This window comes from Eptatretus burgeri, chromosome 8 (assembly GCF_056783735.1).
Source record: "Eptatretus burgeri isolate ZD-2024b chromosome 8, Ebu_testis_v1, whole genome shotgun sequence".
NCBI classification, from domain to species: Eukaryota; Metazoa; Chordata; class Myxini; order Myxiniformes; family Myxinidae; genus Eptatretus; species Eptatretus burgeri.
Genome location: NC_140968.1, coordinates 98,635,176 through 98,652,726, shown reverse-complemented (window position 1 = coordinate 98,652,726; position 17,551 = coordinate 98,635,176). Strand labels below are relative to the sequence as shown.

The 17,551-nt window shown below is 43.2% G+C and overlaps 1 protein-coding gene across 2 annotated transcripts in view; it reads right to left on the bottom strand.

Annotated features, from left to right (window-relative positions):
* LOC147022361 (vacuolar protein sorting-associated protein 4A-like) overlaps positions 1-17,551 on the bottom strand; it is a 64,923-nt gene that overhangs the window by 29,004 nt on the left and 18,368 nt on the right. For both annotated transcript variants that reach the window (XM_085893196.1, XM_085893195.1), the window contains exons 6-7: positions 13,150-13,200; positions 8,206-8,308 (exon numbers count right to left, since the gene is read on the bottom strand). In XM_085893196.1, the coding sequence (XP_085749322.1) occupies positions 8,206-8,308; positions 13,150-13,200 (154 nt within the window). The remainder of the gene's footprint in view (positions 1-8,205; positions 8,309-13,149; positions 13,201-17,551) is intronic.

The following is a 17,551-nucleotide window of genomic DNA, read 5'->3' as shown; positions in this document are numbered from 1 at the left end:
ATGTGTTTCCATGACCGCTTGGTGGGTCCGTTTTTCTTTGCAGAGGATACAGTGACCTCAATAATTTACATGAACGTGTTGGAAGGATTTGCCTTCCCAAAGATTGAAGACCTGGAACCCGATATTTTTCAACAGGATGGTGCTTCCCCTCTTTGGACCTTAATCGTTCGAGCCATCCTGAATGAAAAATTTCCAAGTCGCTGGATTGGGTGAGATGGACCAACCACCTGACCCCCCATGATCACCAGACATAACCGCCCTTGTTTCTTTTTAATGTGGGGGTTGGTCAAAGGTGTTGTCGACAACACCAAGGTGGCAAACCTGCAGAATATTCATTCTCAGATCACAGCTGCAACCGCACTGGTGGACGCAAACATGCTGAACCGAACATGCCAAGAACTCATGTACCGCCTTGAAGTCCTGCGCGTGACAAACAGAGCTCACATCGAAGTGTCTTGATGGTGCGCACAAAACTTCATGAGTTTCTGTATCATATAAACCAAAGGGTATCATTGTATCACTTGTGGTTCTCAACATATTAACAACCAAAGTTGTCCGGGACTTTTTCAAGCACAATATATACCAAATATAAAATAAATACCAAAAGGTAATGGCTGTAACGGCTCTCATCTTCGTCAACAAGAGGATTCCAAGTTTGCACCCCATGCAATGCAAATCGCAGTTGACATAAAAATAACTAGCAGAGGTACCTGCACCTTGTGCAGAAGGAATTTGGAGTTGAGATACAAAATGATTTCTAATACTACCTACCACCGGGTGGCACGATACAATACACATTTACATAGAGAGAATTGGGGTCTTCCAAACACTGCCAACCACTAGGTGGTGCAATACGATACACATTTACAGACAGAGAATTTGGGTCTTTCCCTCACCCTGAACCTCTGAGCATAAGCCTGAAGGTTTGAAAATGTTTTTTTGCATCTCCATTTGCCAAGAGGATTCCAATGGTATGCAATATGATGGGGGTAGCTAACGGTGGGGCTGATTCTATTGATGGACAGCGAGACAGAAAAGACAACTTTATATATATAAGCTAGAATAAAAGATGGAATGCCGTGGCTCCCTTTGACTATGAATGCCGTGGCTCAATAGGGAACTAATACTGGGCTCGCGTCAGACCTATGTACAGAAGATTAAATTCATTCAAAAAGAACCCAGGCAACACCGGGTGCATTCACCTAGTATATATATATATATGAGGTGTGTTCAAAAAGTATACAACCTTAATTTTTCGTGCGTAAACAAATGAAGCTAGGGAGGTGTGGTTTGTTGCACGTATGCAGGTGATCCTAATTCGTTTGCGTGAATATTTTCCCGCCTGCAGAAGCTGTCAGTCGCCGACAGACCGCCGATGAGTGAGGAAGTGTAAGTGAGCGCCGTCGGATTTTCGTTTTTGACAAAATTGCAGAAAAACTTGAACAACGCTACTGCATCAAATTTTGTGTAAAGCTTGGCGATTCCCAAGTGGAAACGATCCGCAAGATTCAACAGGCCTTCAGGAACGAAGCAATGGGCACCACACAGATAAAAGAGTGGTACCACCACGTCAAAGATGGTCACACATCAGTGGAAAGTGAAGCACGTTCTGGTAGGCCCTCAACATCCCGAAATGAGATCGTCATTGACCAAGTGAGGACCCTGCTGATGCAGGATCGTCAAATCACAATCAGAGAACTTTCAGACGAGGCGGGCATCAGCAATGTATCCATTCATTCCATTGTGACTGAGGATTTGGGCTTAAGGAGATTCTCAGCGAAGTTCGTGCCAAAGCTGCAAACGATCGAGCAGAAGCAACTCCATTTGGAGATCGCACAGGACATGCTGGAGACTGTGAACAGTGATCCCAACTTCTTCAACATAGTGATCACTGGCGATGAGACCTGGGTTTATGGGTACGACCCAGAAACCAAGTTCCAGTCTTCACAATGGAAGCAGTCAAACATCCCCGAGGCCAAAAAAGCAAAGAAGGTCCGCAGCAATGTCAAAGTCATGCTGACCGTCTTCTTTGACTCCAGTGGCATGGTTCATCACGAGTACGCACCACATGGCACAACCATCACCAAAGAGTACTACCAAGAGGTACTGCGTCGCCTTCGTGACGCTGTGCGACGCAAACGGCCGGACCTGTGGGCAGCGGTCAATTGGCAGCTCCATCACGATAACGCACCCACCCATTCTTCACATTTGATACAGAGTTTCCTGGCCAAACACAACACACCTGTGCTTCGTCAGCCTCCCTACTCTCCCGACATGGCTCCGTGTGACTTCTGGCTTTTCCCCAAGCTGAAAATGCCCCTGAAAGGGACCAGATTTCAGTCCAGAGAAGACATCATGTGGAATGCAATGGACCAGCTGCGCACCATCCCAAAAGAGGCGTTCCAGCGCTGCTTCCGACAGTGGCAGAACCGTTAGGAGAAGTGTGTGGCAGCCCAAGGTGACTACTTTGAAGGAGATTAGTGTAAGTTTGTTGAATCTGGATACGAGTATTTTTTATGAACAAAGGTCGGATACTTTTTGAACACACCTCGTATACTTGGCCATATATACACATATACATATACTTGGCCCACCCTTGTTTCGCTGATGGAAATACCAATCTTTGCTGTGATTGCTAATCAATAGGGCAAGAAGAAAAAGGATTCCTGGGAGTGCGGGGATAACCAGCATCACAAGTTGGTGTTTGCAGTTTCGCCACATGTGCCCATGTACCTATGTATCCATAAAAATTAAATTAATAAATAATAATAATAACATTTTCATCACAAACCTTCCTGGGAGTTCCGTGAATCCACCGTAGTTCGATTTATTGAAATCCGTTAATCTGTTCTCAAGTTATAACACGACAGACAAACAGACAGGCCAAAATATATACAAGATAATAATAATAATATAATATAGAAATAGATGACTCACCAAAAAGTGATGAAATTGGTCTGGCTGCTGAGAATGCGTGTAGCGTTGGGATTCTCATGTATGTACTCTACTACTGGTGAATGTCTGCAGCTGTAGAGGAACCCGGGTATGGTTTGAAACGGCAAAGGGCTTACCTTGTGTCACTTTTCTTGGTTGTTTTATGCAACCTTCTTTGGCTGGAAAAGCATGGGGGTTAATTATTTATATGAGCACCAGCACTCCCACCTGGACGTCTCGGAGGGTGGGAGTGCCCATCTTGGCCCACCCTCGGTGGATAATTTGAAGTGGTGATATTTCCACAAATGATAAATTCTTCTCAAATACACTGTCCACTTGAAAAAAAATTGAGATCCACTATAACCGTGTTTGTGCTATAAAATGCAACAAAAATATAATTTTCCACAAAGTGATAGGTTTTCTAAAACACACTGAACACTAAAAAAATATTTTTGATAGACAAGAACTAGATTTTTCAATTGAATTGTTTCCCGATAACATGGATCATCAGCTAGGCACCGTTCTCCCTCGAGGTTTCGATCCTTTCAGCCCAGAACCCTCTCCAAACGGCAGATCCACAACCTTGGTCACGGATCCACATCAGTAGATTACCTACATCAGTTCATCCACAACCTCAGTTGCATCCAGGCAGTCAGTCAACCCATCAATGCAACATCACTAAATTGACTTTACTCACTCGAGGATTTAATGTATTATCATATAGTTACAGCTCCCACCACACATTCTATGATGTGATAATACATTAAATCATACACATCTTACCTTAAATATAACACACACACACACACACACACACACACACACACACACACACACACACACACACACACACACACACACACACACACACACACACACACACACACACACACACACACACACACACACACCAAAAGGAAGAATAGTAGTGGAATTGGTGATCAACACGAAGTAAACGAAAAAAAATTCCACATTGCAATTTTGAAACAATCTGAACATTCACAAACTAATGCTAGCAGACAGGATGCCCAGCTTAACATCTATCTGAAGGATGGCACACCCCTTGATGCTTCACCCTGCCAAGACCACCAGGATGGCAGTTCAAAGCTGGGTCGGGATTTTAATCCAGGCCAGACTGCTCAGGGGTAAGAACGCATAGCTCTCGGCTATCCCATCAGCCTTGTTACCTCTGCCACCGAAGGTGGACAGAGCTTTTGCTTTCACCCCTGTTTGTCTGTCTGTTTGCGAGCAGAATATTTCAAAAAGTTATGGATGGATTCAAACAAAACTTGGTGGACAGGTTTGACGTGTGACAAGCAAAAACAGATTAGATCGTGGTGAAGATACGGATCTGGATACCACAATTTTTGAAGCGATTCTTCATTGAGATATGGGGCTAAAAACGATATCCAGTGCCAATGTCTCCACCCCGTTTCAAATTTTTCACCTTTTGTTGCCTTATAGGCCGGAATTAAATTGCATTAAATCAGACTTTTCCCACCTTTATTTACAAATCGTAACTCACAACTTCCAAGTGAAAAACAAATTCGACAAATTTCAGAAAATTAATTAGAAACACAAAACTAGAATATCTTCATTGGATAAGAGTCCACCCCCCTTATAATAGCAATTGTAAATTAGCTCAGGTGTTATCAATCACCTTCAAAATCACACACCAAGTTAATTGGCCTCCACCTGTGTTAAATTGTAGTAATTCTGATAATTTCAGAATAAAATCAGCTGTTCCCATACATTTTCTCTGCTGGGTAGTGAATTTCAGAGAAAAGACTCAACCATGAGCCCCAGGGAGCTTTCAAAAGACCCCTGGGATAAAGTTGTGGAAAGGCACAGATCAGAGGATGGGTATAAAATATTTCAAAGGCCTTGAATATCCCTTGGAGCACAGTCAAGACAATCACTAAGAAGTGGAAGGCATATGGTACAACCAAGACCCTGCTGAGATCAGGCCGTCCCTCCAAACTCGATGACCAAGCAAGGAGGAGACTGATCAGAGAGGCCACCAAGAGACCAATTGCAACTTTGAAAGAGCTACAGGCCTTTATGGCAAAGACTGGTCACTGTGTGCATGTGACAACAATATCCCAAGCTGTGAGGTCGGGTGGCAAGAAGGAAGCCATTACTCAAAAAAGCCCACCTTGAGTCCCATTTGAGGTATGCAAAAAACACACTCTGGAGATTCTGAAGCCACGTGGCAAAAAGTTTTGTGGTCTGACAAAACCAAGATGTAACTTTTTGGCCTAAATACAAAACGTTACGTTTGACGCAAACCCAACACAGCACATCACCCAAAGAACACCATCCTTACTGTGAAGCATGGTAGTGGCAGCATCATGTTATGGGGATGTTTCTCACCAGCAGGGACTGGGGCACTTGTCAGGATAGAATGGAAAATGGATGAAGCAAAATACAGAAAAATTATTGAGGAAGATCTGCTGCCCTCTGCAAGAAAGCTGAAATTGGGACGGAAGTTCACCTTTCAGCATGGCAATGACCCGAAGCTCACAGCCAAAGCTGCACTGGAGTGGCTAAGGAACAAAAAGATAAATGTCCTCGAGTGGCCCAGTCAGAGCCCCGATCTAAACCCAATTGAAAATCTGTGGCATGACTTAAAAGATTTCTGTCCATCAACACTCCCCACACAACTTGACTGAGCTTGAACAGTTTTGTTCAGAAGAATGGGTAGATATTGCCCAATCAAGGTGTGCAAAGTTGGCAGAGACCTATCGCAACAGACTCACAGCTGTAATTGCTGTCAAAGATGCTTCCACCAAGTATTAACTCAGGGAGGTTGGTCACTTATCCAACCAAGATATTCTAGTTTTGTATTTATAATTAATTTTCTGAAATTTGTAGAATTTGTTTTTCACTTGGAAGTTGTGGGTTACGATTTGTAAATAAATGTGGAAAAAGTCTGATTTAATGCAATTTAATTCCAGCCTCTTGTATGTGTATGTGTCATTGATGTGTAGCCTATTACTGTATGTGTCATTGATGATGTATTTAATGTTTTTGCAGAGTGGAGGAGGGCGGTTTTCTTTTTACTCTGTTTCATGGTAATGTCCTTCAAATGTCTCTGTTTATGTTTATATTAGAGGATCATTTCAGAGATTTTTATTTCAATAACTAATTTTGTTAACATTGATTGCAAAAACATCAAATACATCATCAATGACACATATAGTAATTCAAATATCAGATTCAGTACACAAAGAGTGAAGGCTATCCCGATGATGAAACTATACATACACTAAACGGCACTGGTGGAGCGAATACCTCCACTCGGCTGAAGTGTCTGTTCAGATGAAATATCCTGCTCATAGATAGGCAACAAAAGGTGAAAATTTTGAAAAGGGGTGTACACTTTCTTTAGGATATATATATATATATATATATATATATATATATATATATATATATATATATATATATATATATATATATATATATATATATATATATATATATATATATATATATATATATATATATATATATCATGATATCTCAAAACTTTGTGGACGGATTCAAACAAAACTTGGTGGATGAGTTTTATAGGTGACAAGAACAAGCCGATTAGATTTGGTTCAAATCCAGATGTAGATTCGGCCTATCAGTGGGATACAAAACGTAAACTGTTTAGCATGGTGGAGGTATGCGCTCCACCGAGTGCTATTGTAGCTTCTGATGATGTTTTAAGAAAAGACTTTTCAGGATGGATTTTGGTGCATTTATATAACGTGCGATTTGAACATCAGTAGTGTCAACCAGGTAAACTGATAATCAAGAACCTCAGGTAAACTATCCACCATAGCGTACACGTGCATACTGTGCTTCATACCATCCACAGATGATGAATGCAGTTGCAAAGTCAGGAATTCAGTATTTTCCTATGCCATATATAGATTCCAGTAATTCCAGTAACTCTCAGGTACACTGCAAAAATAATGGTTTTTAATGAGAAATACAAAAATTCAGGTTTTCCGAATTGAAAGACAGCGATCATCTTGGACGATAGAATAATGTCTCACACTTCAGCGGTTTCTGGGTTAGGTATTTTGACTTTAAAATCCCACTCTGGCGTTGAGGATACCCCATTTGAGCCCATAAATGAGGTCGGCCTGCTTGATATTTCCATCTGAGCATGCAGCTCTTGATGCTCAATTCCCAGGTTCAATTCCCATGTACATCATGTGTGTTGATTTGTCCTTCATCTACTCATGTCCTTGTAAATTAATGTACAAGTTCACTGATCTCATGTCCTTGTCTTGCATGCGATACATGCACAAGCTCTTCCATCAGCATTGGATTACTTCAAAAATAAAAATAAAACAACACGAGGATTTAATTACATTTTGTTCTGTCATCTACATATTACATGCCGGGATGCAAAAATTGGTGGCAACAGAGTTTTCCCGTTTTACAGTGTCGTCCCTTAAAAGGCATGTTAGCAATATGTCCTGGAGCTTGGCATGTGTTTTAATTTGAGTTGGGCTTGCTCTCTGTTGTTGAAATCACCCACTTAGCGAAGGCAGACCTACAGGCTCTGTGGTCGATTCCTGTCCATGATGTAGTCCTGGTGGATCAAGATAAGTGTGCACTTGCTCAGCCCTGGGGTAGAATCAGAAACGTAGAAGCCAACAACCTCTGGTGCATGTTCGGGTATCAGTAACATACCTATTACTTCTTCATATTCTTCTTCTTCAACGGCCACCATTATCCTACCTTTCTTGAGGGGTCGGCCGGGGGAAGCTCGGCGCGAGTCTTGATTAACCGCCTGGCCAGGCCTTAAGTTTGATTAGTTAGGGCAGGAATTTGGAATTTTGGCCATGGTGCCAATGATAGCTCACCTATTCTTCATGAAGAACAGGTAACATACCTTTTACATTCTTCTCTATTCATCCCCTTGCCATCCAAATCTCCTTCCTTTTCATTATCTATCCCTTTCTTCACAAGTCTTTTACCCTTCACTACTTCATCCTTCCCCTTGTATTCCGCCACAGTACATTCTTACATTCCAGGAACACTTGTACATAAAATTATATTCTTGAAAAGAAAATATGAGAAAGCACAAATCTTATTGGTTGTGCTCATTGTTTTATGCCCGAGGGCGAGACCTCAGGAAAAACTAAACTCACTTCACCTTTGTCCTCATTTACCGATATCAAGGCTTCTGCACAAGCTTCAAATCAATGAAAATGGTTGCCATTTGATATATTCCACGTACTTAGAACATGGTCATTAAGAACTTACTTCTCGCTCTCACCAAACCAGCTTGAGAGGAGGTCCGAGCTCGTCACGCTGTAGAACGTTGACTTGATCTCCGAGGCTACAGAGAATGCAAGTGTTGTCTTCCCTGGAAAGAATTAAAATTAATAAATAACATTTCTGTATTACATTTCATTTTAACAATATAACAGCAATACGATAGCTATCAGGTGTAATACTGTGCCATTCAACCTTCAGAGCAAGTGTAAGTTCATGGGTATATCGTGATTTGTCAACTCTAGCCCTCGGGCATTACAAGATGTCCCAAAGTAGTTTCACTGGGTTTGAGTCAGGGCTCGAGGATGAAGAATGGACATTGTCAATGTTATTGTCCTTGAGCCATTTTCTCAAAGGCACCATGGTTTGACAAGATGTGTTGCCATGATGTTGAAAGTTTCCCCTGTGCTGGACACTCCCTGTGATGTTACATCCAAGCAGCATTGTTCAAAATGTCACAAGGCATCATATTAAAGAACATGCTTCTCTGCATCAATGGAGAAGTATGTGCATGTCGCTTGGGAGGATTAATTTCAAATCTGGGTATGCTGTCAAAATATTTATTGACATCGTGTAACAATAATTATTCCACTGCGTCCTTTCTGGTCTTGCACTCTCTGCTCTTTCCATGCTTTGTACCCCACCCCAAGTTATCTGCAGGGCACATGTGGTCCACCATCAATCCCCTTCTGGTGAAACTACCTAAATCCAGGATCACTGCTCACCTCCAATCATCCATTCCTCTTTTCCCATTTGTACAACCAATATCCACATTTTTTTCAATCTCATTCTTCTCTCCAGGTCTTCATTATCGCTGTTCACCAGAATCTTATATCATCCCTCATCCAAAACCAAGATCTTTTCTTCCCCTGTTAACCATCCCTCACATCTCACCCCAAAGCCAACCTCTTTGCAAATTTCCAGTTTTTCCTTCCTGTGAGTTTGCTTCTATAGTCATCTTGTCCATGTCATGCATCCTCTCCTACCCTCATTACTCCCCACACCCATTATTTGTCCCTCAACCCTACTGTTGGTGTCCCCCTTCTCTTTCTACTGTTTCTTGTTCTGTTGCCTTTTGATCCATTTTGTGCTCCAGCTCTTCTACGAGCCTTGACTGTCGCCAAAAATAAATAAATTATTGAAGAACTCTTCTCTCTTGACTAAAGATTTTATCATATGCTGACAGTCTCTCATTACATTGATAGAATGGCACCAGGTGAATAAGCCTGGTGTTGGCTTAATGGTTAAGGTGGCTGGCTTAAGATCTTAGGGTCTTGAGTTTGAGCCCCTGTCATGACATTGCATTAATACCAGGTGTGTTGACTCAGCCTGTCATCCTTCCGAGGTCGACAAAATGAGTACCACCTTACTGATAAAAGGGGTGGCATCAGCAGCACAGCCGTGCTTCCAGAAATGATGCAACGAGCAGCCACTGGCTGCAAACAAAACCCCAACAACCAGGTGAATCCTTTTTAGCCAACCGAGAGGAGATTACAAATTGCTCAAACAGCTGGAATATGACATCAAACTCGATAAAGTCTCAAACGCTACAATTCGAGATTGTCATCGACAAGAAGCAAAGTCCCTTAATGCCTAATACATGACACCTGGACTGAACAGGCACCATTTTTCCATTATGATCAGACATTTGGACACAGACTGGTTACACTTTGCTAAGCCAAGTCCTTCCGTTGCACTTGTAAATTATATGCCAGATTACTCATCGGCACGAACTGGCCCTCTTGAATGGCCCTACTTATTGTTCCTGGATGCTCCAGAAGTGAAAATTCCAAATAATGTTACTATTCCTGATTGCCAAGAGGCTGAAGTAGAGGGATTAATATACATTCACTACAGACAAATTGACAACTTCTTGATCTTGTACATCGTATTATGTGGTCGAAAACCCTCCCTCCCTCACCCAAACCACTTCTGTTCTTATAACTATGAAATCACCTTTATGTATGTAACTCCAACAAATAATTCGCTCAATGTGGAATATCACCATCCCCAAAACGTACCTATTATTACCTCCACCATCACAGGTGGACGAATGTTATATTTTCACCCCTGTCTGTTTGTCTGTGAGCAGGATATCTGAAAAGGTTATGGATGGTATCGGACAAAACTTTGTGGACAGGTTGGGAGTGTGACAATGACGAATCGATTAGATTTTATCCAGGTCCGGATCCAGATCAAGCCGATCAGTGGGATACAAAACGTAAACTGTTCAGCTTGGTGGAGGTATCTGCACTCTCCTGAGTGCTGTTCTAGCATTTACTGTTTTCACTAACTCTTTTCACCGTATCCATACTATCGATCTTCTCTGCTCCCACTCATCTTGTTCACCATTCATCATATCTGTCATCCTTCCGAGGTCAGAAAAGTGAGTAACAGCTTGCTGGGATGATTGAGCCATTCGAGTATCCTGCGTCGGAGCAGCGACCCATCCAGGACTGTGCCCAATCGCCCAGGAGACTGTTTCGGCAGCACCGACGCTCTGTACAGAGTATGGTCCCAATGGATGGATTCATCATATACGAGTATCTGCCTATTCTGCACTGAAAGAGTATTTAAAATTCATATTTCATTTTGTGTTCGGCTCCTCCATAAGCATCAATCTCGACATTTACAAACTAGAACGGCACTCCATAGAGCACGTACCTCTGCCAGTCTGAACCGTTTACGTTTTGTATCCCACTGATAGGCCAGATCTGGATCCGGACCTGAACCACAATCTAATTGGCATGTTCTTGTCACCGAACCAACTCATACACCAAGTTGTCATCACTCATCCACAACTTTTTGAAATATCATGCTATATATCGTTTTTGGCCTCCTATCTCAATGGTGAAGAATCACTTGAAAAATTAAAAATTTCTCAAATCCGGATCTTCTCCAAAATTGAATCAATTTGTCATCATCACACACCCAACCTGTCCACCAAATTTTGACCGAAACAGTCAATAACTTTGTTCGTATATCCTGCTCACAGATAAACAGACAAATAGACAGGGCTGAAAACAACTTCCGCCCACCTTTGGTCGCGGAGGTAATAATATATTGTTGCGGATTCGCGCCCGCCGGCGTGCGAACGGCCACGTAACTCGAATCGCGGCACGTCGCCCACCGGACGGACAATCCAGTCATGACCCTCTCGGACTAACGCCGGGAACCAGTCACGGGTGGACCTTTCGGCCTCACCACGATCGTGCCAATCGGCCCCCCGCGTGGGATAGGGTTGCTCGCCAAATTCGACCTACCTAAGTACCCACACGGAGGGTAGACCGGGCGATCGCACCTCGCCGCAGGTCGACTTCGGACACGGGCCACTTTAAGCGACCCGTTCCGTACTATCGGGATAACCGAGCGGTGTTATCGTCGGCCTCGACGGTTCGATTAATTATCGGGCGTATTCAGCCCACTACCAACCCTTTACGTGAAGTAAGATGGAGATTGAATGAAAGAAAAGACGAAGCGAAGCGGGAAAACAGTTCAACATAATTCACATTTATTTCGCGATGGCACACGGAAAGCACACATATACAATTACACCAAAAGCAAATGTAAAAGGAGAAGAAACACACAATATTACACAAAAAGCAAATATAAAAGAAGAAGACAATGCAGAGCTATCCGACTACCGAGCACACGGCAACACTTATACAATTTTACTTCACAGACGGCGCCGACAACACATATACCCAAAGCAAAAGAAAAGGACCACCCTCAAGGATGAGGCGGGCCTGAGGCCGAGACCGCGTCGGGCCTACCCGTCTGATGATGAGACGCAAAGTGGCGGTGGCGCCCCAACTCCGCGGGCCTCGCGGACAGTGTCTGGTAGGGGGTGGGAAAGGGGCCCCCTTGTCGCACTATCTCAGCGCGGGGGGAAACAGGAGGGGGGTTGTTGATGCTCGGGGGAAAGGAGGATATCTCCCTGTCTCGGGTCCCGCAACGAGCGTCTCCACCACGACCTCGGTCGCACCGCCGGCCTCTCCCTCCGCAGCTCCCCGACTCCGACGCGAGCACCCCTCAACTGCCTTCGCCGCCGCCGCCTCTCCACAGCTTCGTCCGATCGCCCTCTCCGTCTCCTCTCTTGACTCGTCCCAACTCTTCACTGGCTCTGCAAACTCCCAACTGCGAACTGCCTTGACTGACGAATGCAGCAGTTTATATCCCCGTGGCTTCGCCCCTTCACCTTTGACCCTTTACCTCCGACCCTTCATCTCGAACTGGCTCCCCATTGGACCGAGGAAAAGTGGACGTGAATGCTTTTTGATCCATGAATTTGCATATAGCGACCACACTCCAACGCCCTGGAGGCGGGGCCAAATCGCCCCACGCTCACCGATAGGACGGAACAGAAGTGGGCGTGAGTCGTTTTTGATCCGTTTTCTTCGGAAAGTCTGTGATGTTTCTGAACACGCTGCTCGGTGCGCGCCCTGCACGAGTCCAGTATCGGTGCCCACAAGTGGCGCAAGAATGGTGGTGATATACCCAAATGCGATGCGATGGTGATGCGATGGTGGCGAGTTGTGACGGTAAAGGTCGTGGCTGTTGTTGTGAAGCGGCGTTGTGGTTGGTGGTTGTTGTGTGATGGCTGTTGAGACGTGGTTGGTGGTGGTAGTAATGGCGGCTGGTCCAAAATAAAGATAGTAAAAGAAAAACGGCTATCTAAAAGGGTCGCAGCCCGCATGAATGACATTTATTCCCTCTAAACAACGGGTTTGGGCCTAACTACACATATACTTACAGCGATATCTCACCTAAGGGACCTGAATGGTGGTTTGTGAATTTCGTCAACCACAACAATATCATGCTTATGTACGTATGCACAAGTAAGCAAAAACAGATTGTATCAGGTTCAGCGTGGAAACAAAACTGAGCGAATCTGCAAACTCGGAGCTGCACTGTGGTTTTATCTGTACAAACCTGTGCCAGGGGGGCCGTACAGCAGAATGCATCTCCAAGGTTGCAATAACCCTAAAAAGGAAAAAGAAAACACATCAACTGCATGTTGGAGTGTGGGCAGTGCCGACATAACAATTTCACCTGTCCTATTGATCCAACAACATCAAACGTGAAGATCATCATCGAGTAGATCAAACGCAATACCACTCGTGCCTAATGATCCGATGGATCTCCGGAAAGCACCCAACTGGGTGGAAAGAAAACCCTGCAACTGATTGTTCGATGGAGCAGATGCGATAGTCCCAACAGAAACTTGCATGAAGGTATCGTACATGTTTGAGGAGCCATCAGGATGTCAGGCTATCACCAATACAGTATGTAGAGCCTTGCCATGGAAAATCAGTTGCACGCAAACACTTCATCAGCATGGTTACCACATGACACCACATGGCATGGTGCAACAAACGGGTATGCTGGAGCCTACAAATATGGAATGAGATTTTATGACACGAATCCAAGTGCACATTTGTCCAAGATTGATGGCAGGGTCTGTCTGATGCCTAGGTGCCAATGACTTAACAACAAGCACGATATCGAAAAGAACAAGGTGATGTATTATGCATGCAATGATGGAAAATGCCACTTGCAATCTATGAAAAGCTGGTAGCAGGCATTCGGGTAAAAACTCCAAGCTCTGATTAGGATATGGGAAGGGACGATGCGATGCAAAATGGATGTGCACATGCATCAGGCATGAGAATGTTTCAGTATTAAACTAATCATTTTTTAAAAAGAGGAACATTTAACGGGGTAGAGTGAGGTAGTGGCATGGGAGGGGGAGGGGGGGGTCCTCAGTTCAACATACCAACGGAGGCCTGATTCAATAGGAATGCAGTATTTTGGTTTCACGCGACTTCGTTTCGAAATGTTGAGGAGACAAGTTCAATAAAGATATCAGCGGCAAGATTCTGTTTTTCAACCTCTCCACTCTCAAGTCTCAGTACCTTGAAGTAATGGTCAACACACAATTTTTCACGGTCTCTGCATTTTAACTCAGTCTCTTCCAAGGAGATAGTGGGTGGTAATGCAAGCGAAGGATCTTTCTTAACGATACATTTTTATCTGCATACGAGGCATTTTTACCTGTCGCTTCACTGACAGATTTAATGTTATACTTCACAAACATCCTGATCTATTCACCGTGTCATTTGCCCGAGGTCATCTTGCATCTGCTTGGAAGTTTGGAAGTTTCATCAACTAACCTTGCTGCTTATATCACCGAAAGATGGAGTGAGGAAAAAATAAAAAATAAAAAAAAAACTTTAAAATCACTTCCGCTTCCCTGAGAATCTCAGTGATTGATGCTTTGGTTTGAACCTACACTTAAAATTAGTGAAATGAAACATTTTGAAAATTTCGAATTATTCTCACTCAGATTTCATCATTATTGTGATGCATATCATGAAGTTGTTTAAAGTTTCTTTATATAAGACAAAGATGACTTGTAATACCAGCTACCATGGGGGATACACATTTACTTTCAAAGAATTGCGATCTTCCCGCCACCTTGAACCCGGTTCTCCAAATGTGCTAACCTGACAGAAACCATAATGGGTACCCTTCGGCAACATGCAAAATTTGGTTGGATTTGGTTCAATAGTTTAATTTTTAAGTTTTTGAAGCATTCATAAATAAATCAACAAACAAATATACAAATTCACTTTTATGGTGTAGATGTTTATATTGATAAATGACGATGCAATGAAACAATGACAGGTAAGTTTTACCTCTGCCACCAAGGGTGTACGGAGGTTATGTTTTCACTGCTGTTTGTCTGTGTCTGTCTGTGAGCAGGATATCTCAAAAGGTTATGGACGGATTTGGACAAAACTTGGTGGACAGGTTAGGTGTGTGACAAGGACGAAATGATTGGATTTTAGTGAAGATTTTTTTTTATTTTTTATTTTATGTTGAAGGCTCCAGTCACGGACTAGATAGTCCTCATCGAGGCCAGGCCTTAAATAAAGAGGAATAAAAGAGAGAATGTAAAGTGAGGAGTGAAAACGAGTGAGGAGTGAAAACGAGTGAGTAAGAAGTGTGTGATATTTATTTGCAAGAAAGAGATATTAAAGCCAGCCTGGTTGTTATAGTTTGAGTGAGACAGAAAGTAAGACCAGCAATCCTGACACGGAGAGTGTGAGACGGTTCCGGGCACCACTTTAACGCTCCTAAGTCAGAGTGGTAGTACTACCCTAAGTGATTGCTGTCAACAACCTACAACCTAAAAAACTGGCCTAACCGGATGGGTGTTTTTTGGAGACACCATGTCCTTACTGGATGGCCGTTAGGCTCCCTAAAGGAGCTCATCCACCCTTTAGCAGGTATTGTTTTTAGTTCTGCAGGGTGTCAGTTACCCTCCCCACTGGCGAACCAGTGAGGTTCGTCAGTTTAGTCGCAGACTACCCGACCATGCAGCAGGTCGCACTGAGTTACATGTTACCAGTGGCAGTCAAGAAAACTGACTGACCTGACCCCGAACAAGATCCGAACACGACAATTATTTTAAATTTTCCAAGTGATTCTTCACCATTAAGAGATAGGGTGATAAACGATACATGGCATGACATTTCAAAACGTTTTGGACAAGTTATGACAAAACTTGGTGGATGAGTTGGGTAGGTGACAAGAACAAGCCAATTCGATTTTGGTTCAGATACGGATGCATATCCGGCCTATCAGTGGGATACAAAACATAGACTGTTCAGCCTGGCGGAGGTATGCACTCTCCCAAGTGCCGTTTTAGTTGCTAATTGTGGCAGCAGTGTTAAAAGCACGGAACATATCAGAACAAGCCGGTAGGCGACGAGGGATTCGCTAGGATCGAAGCACTGGATACGATGCTTTTCATTCTGACTGATCTACCGATGAAGATTCATTGCCAAGACGTATTGGTTCACATACAATTGTTCCTCTACCTGGCAATATTTTTTTCCTATTGCGTATTTTGCCAACTGGCACTTCTAATAAAAAATGATGGTAAATAGACACCCTATTTTTGAAGGACTACCATTTGAAAAATAATCGGTTTGCTGGTTTGTGCTGTGGAGCCTCGCGTTGCAAACACACACACACACACACACACACACACACACACACACACACACACACACACACACACACACACACACACACACACACACACGGAAAACCCGATAAACTTCTCCCAATGCTCTTGTTTGACCACACCTCCTGAGCCACACAATATTTTTCATAAGCCACGCCCACTTTCCTACGCCACTCCCACTTTAAATAATAAATAATTGGAGGTGGTGTGTGGGTCGTGGAATCGTTTTCGGTAAATAAATAAATAATTGAAGGTGGTGGGTGGATCTTGGAATCGTTTACGGAAAATAAATAAATAATTGGAGGCAGAGTGTGGGTCGTGGAATCGTTTTCGGTAAATAAATAAACATATTATATTATTAGAAATCCACAAAGACAGAAATGCCGGTGATTCCATTTATTTTGAATCCTTTTCACTTTGGTCAATAACGTTTGGATCGAGGAGAGATCGAAGTTGGAACGACGGTGTAGTTCCTTACAAACTCTGTATACACACCTTAAATGACGGTAAATAGACACCCGATTTTTGAAGGACTACCATTTGAAAAATAAAACCTCAATCAAAAATCGGCTCGAGTAAAATTTTCTAAATATCTCGAAGTGTTTAATTCCAAAGTCTCGTTTCTATACATTCAAAACTGAAGGACAAGTATTGAAAATACTGTACGCGGTTTTTCGGCCGCTGTACAGCAACGGGTGGTTGCTCGGCAACGAAATTCAAACGGGCACATTCCCAGTATATATTCCACCTGTTGGCAAAGTTTCATCGAAATCAGTTTGCTGGTTCGTGCTGTGGAGCCTCGCGTTGCAGGCACACACACACACACACACACACACACACACACACACACACACACACACACACACACACACACACACACACACACACACACACACACACACACACACACACACACGGAAAACCCGACAATAAGGGATATCTTGCATATATAGCGAATCCAATATTACTTAAGCACAAAATCAAAGGTGTTTTACCATTGCACTGACACCGTCTCACATGATCCTGCACGTGACACGGTGCTAAGTGTGCCATTTACGATGGCATGTTGTGGTTTTCTGGACAGAGGAGGCAGAAACACCCAAAATGACCCTACGGCATCAATATAGCTCGGCTTTCACAACACCCGTTTCACCGAGGTGAACTGAAGTTTCACAAATAAAATGCAACAATTATGTTAAACACAAAATTTGTGTCATAATTGAAATCATATCACAGCGTTTACGCAAGTTTCGGAAACGACTCGGACACTCAGAAAACGTGGAGATCTGCGGATGACTC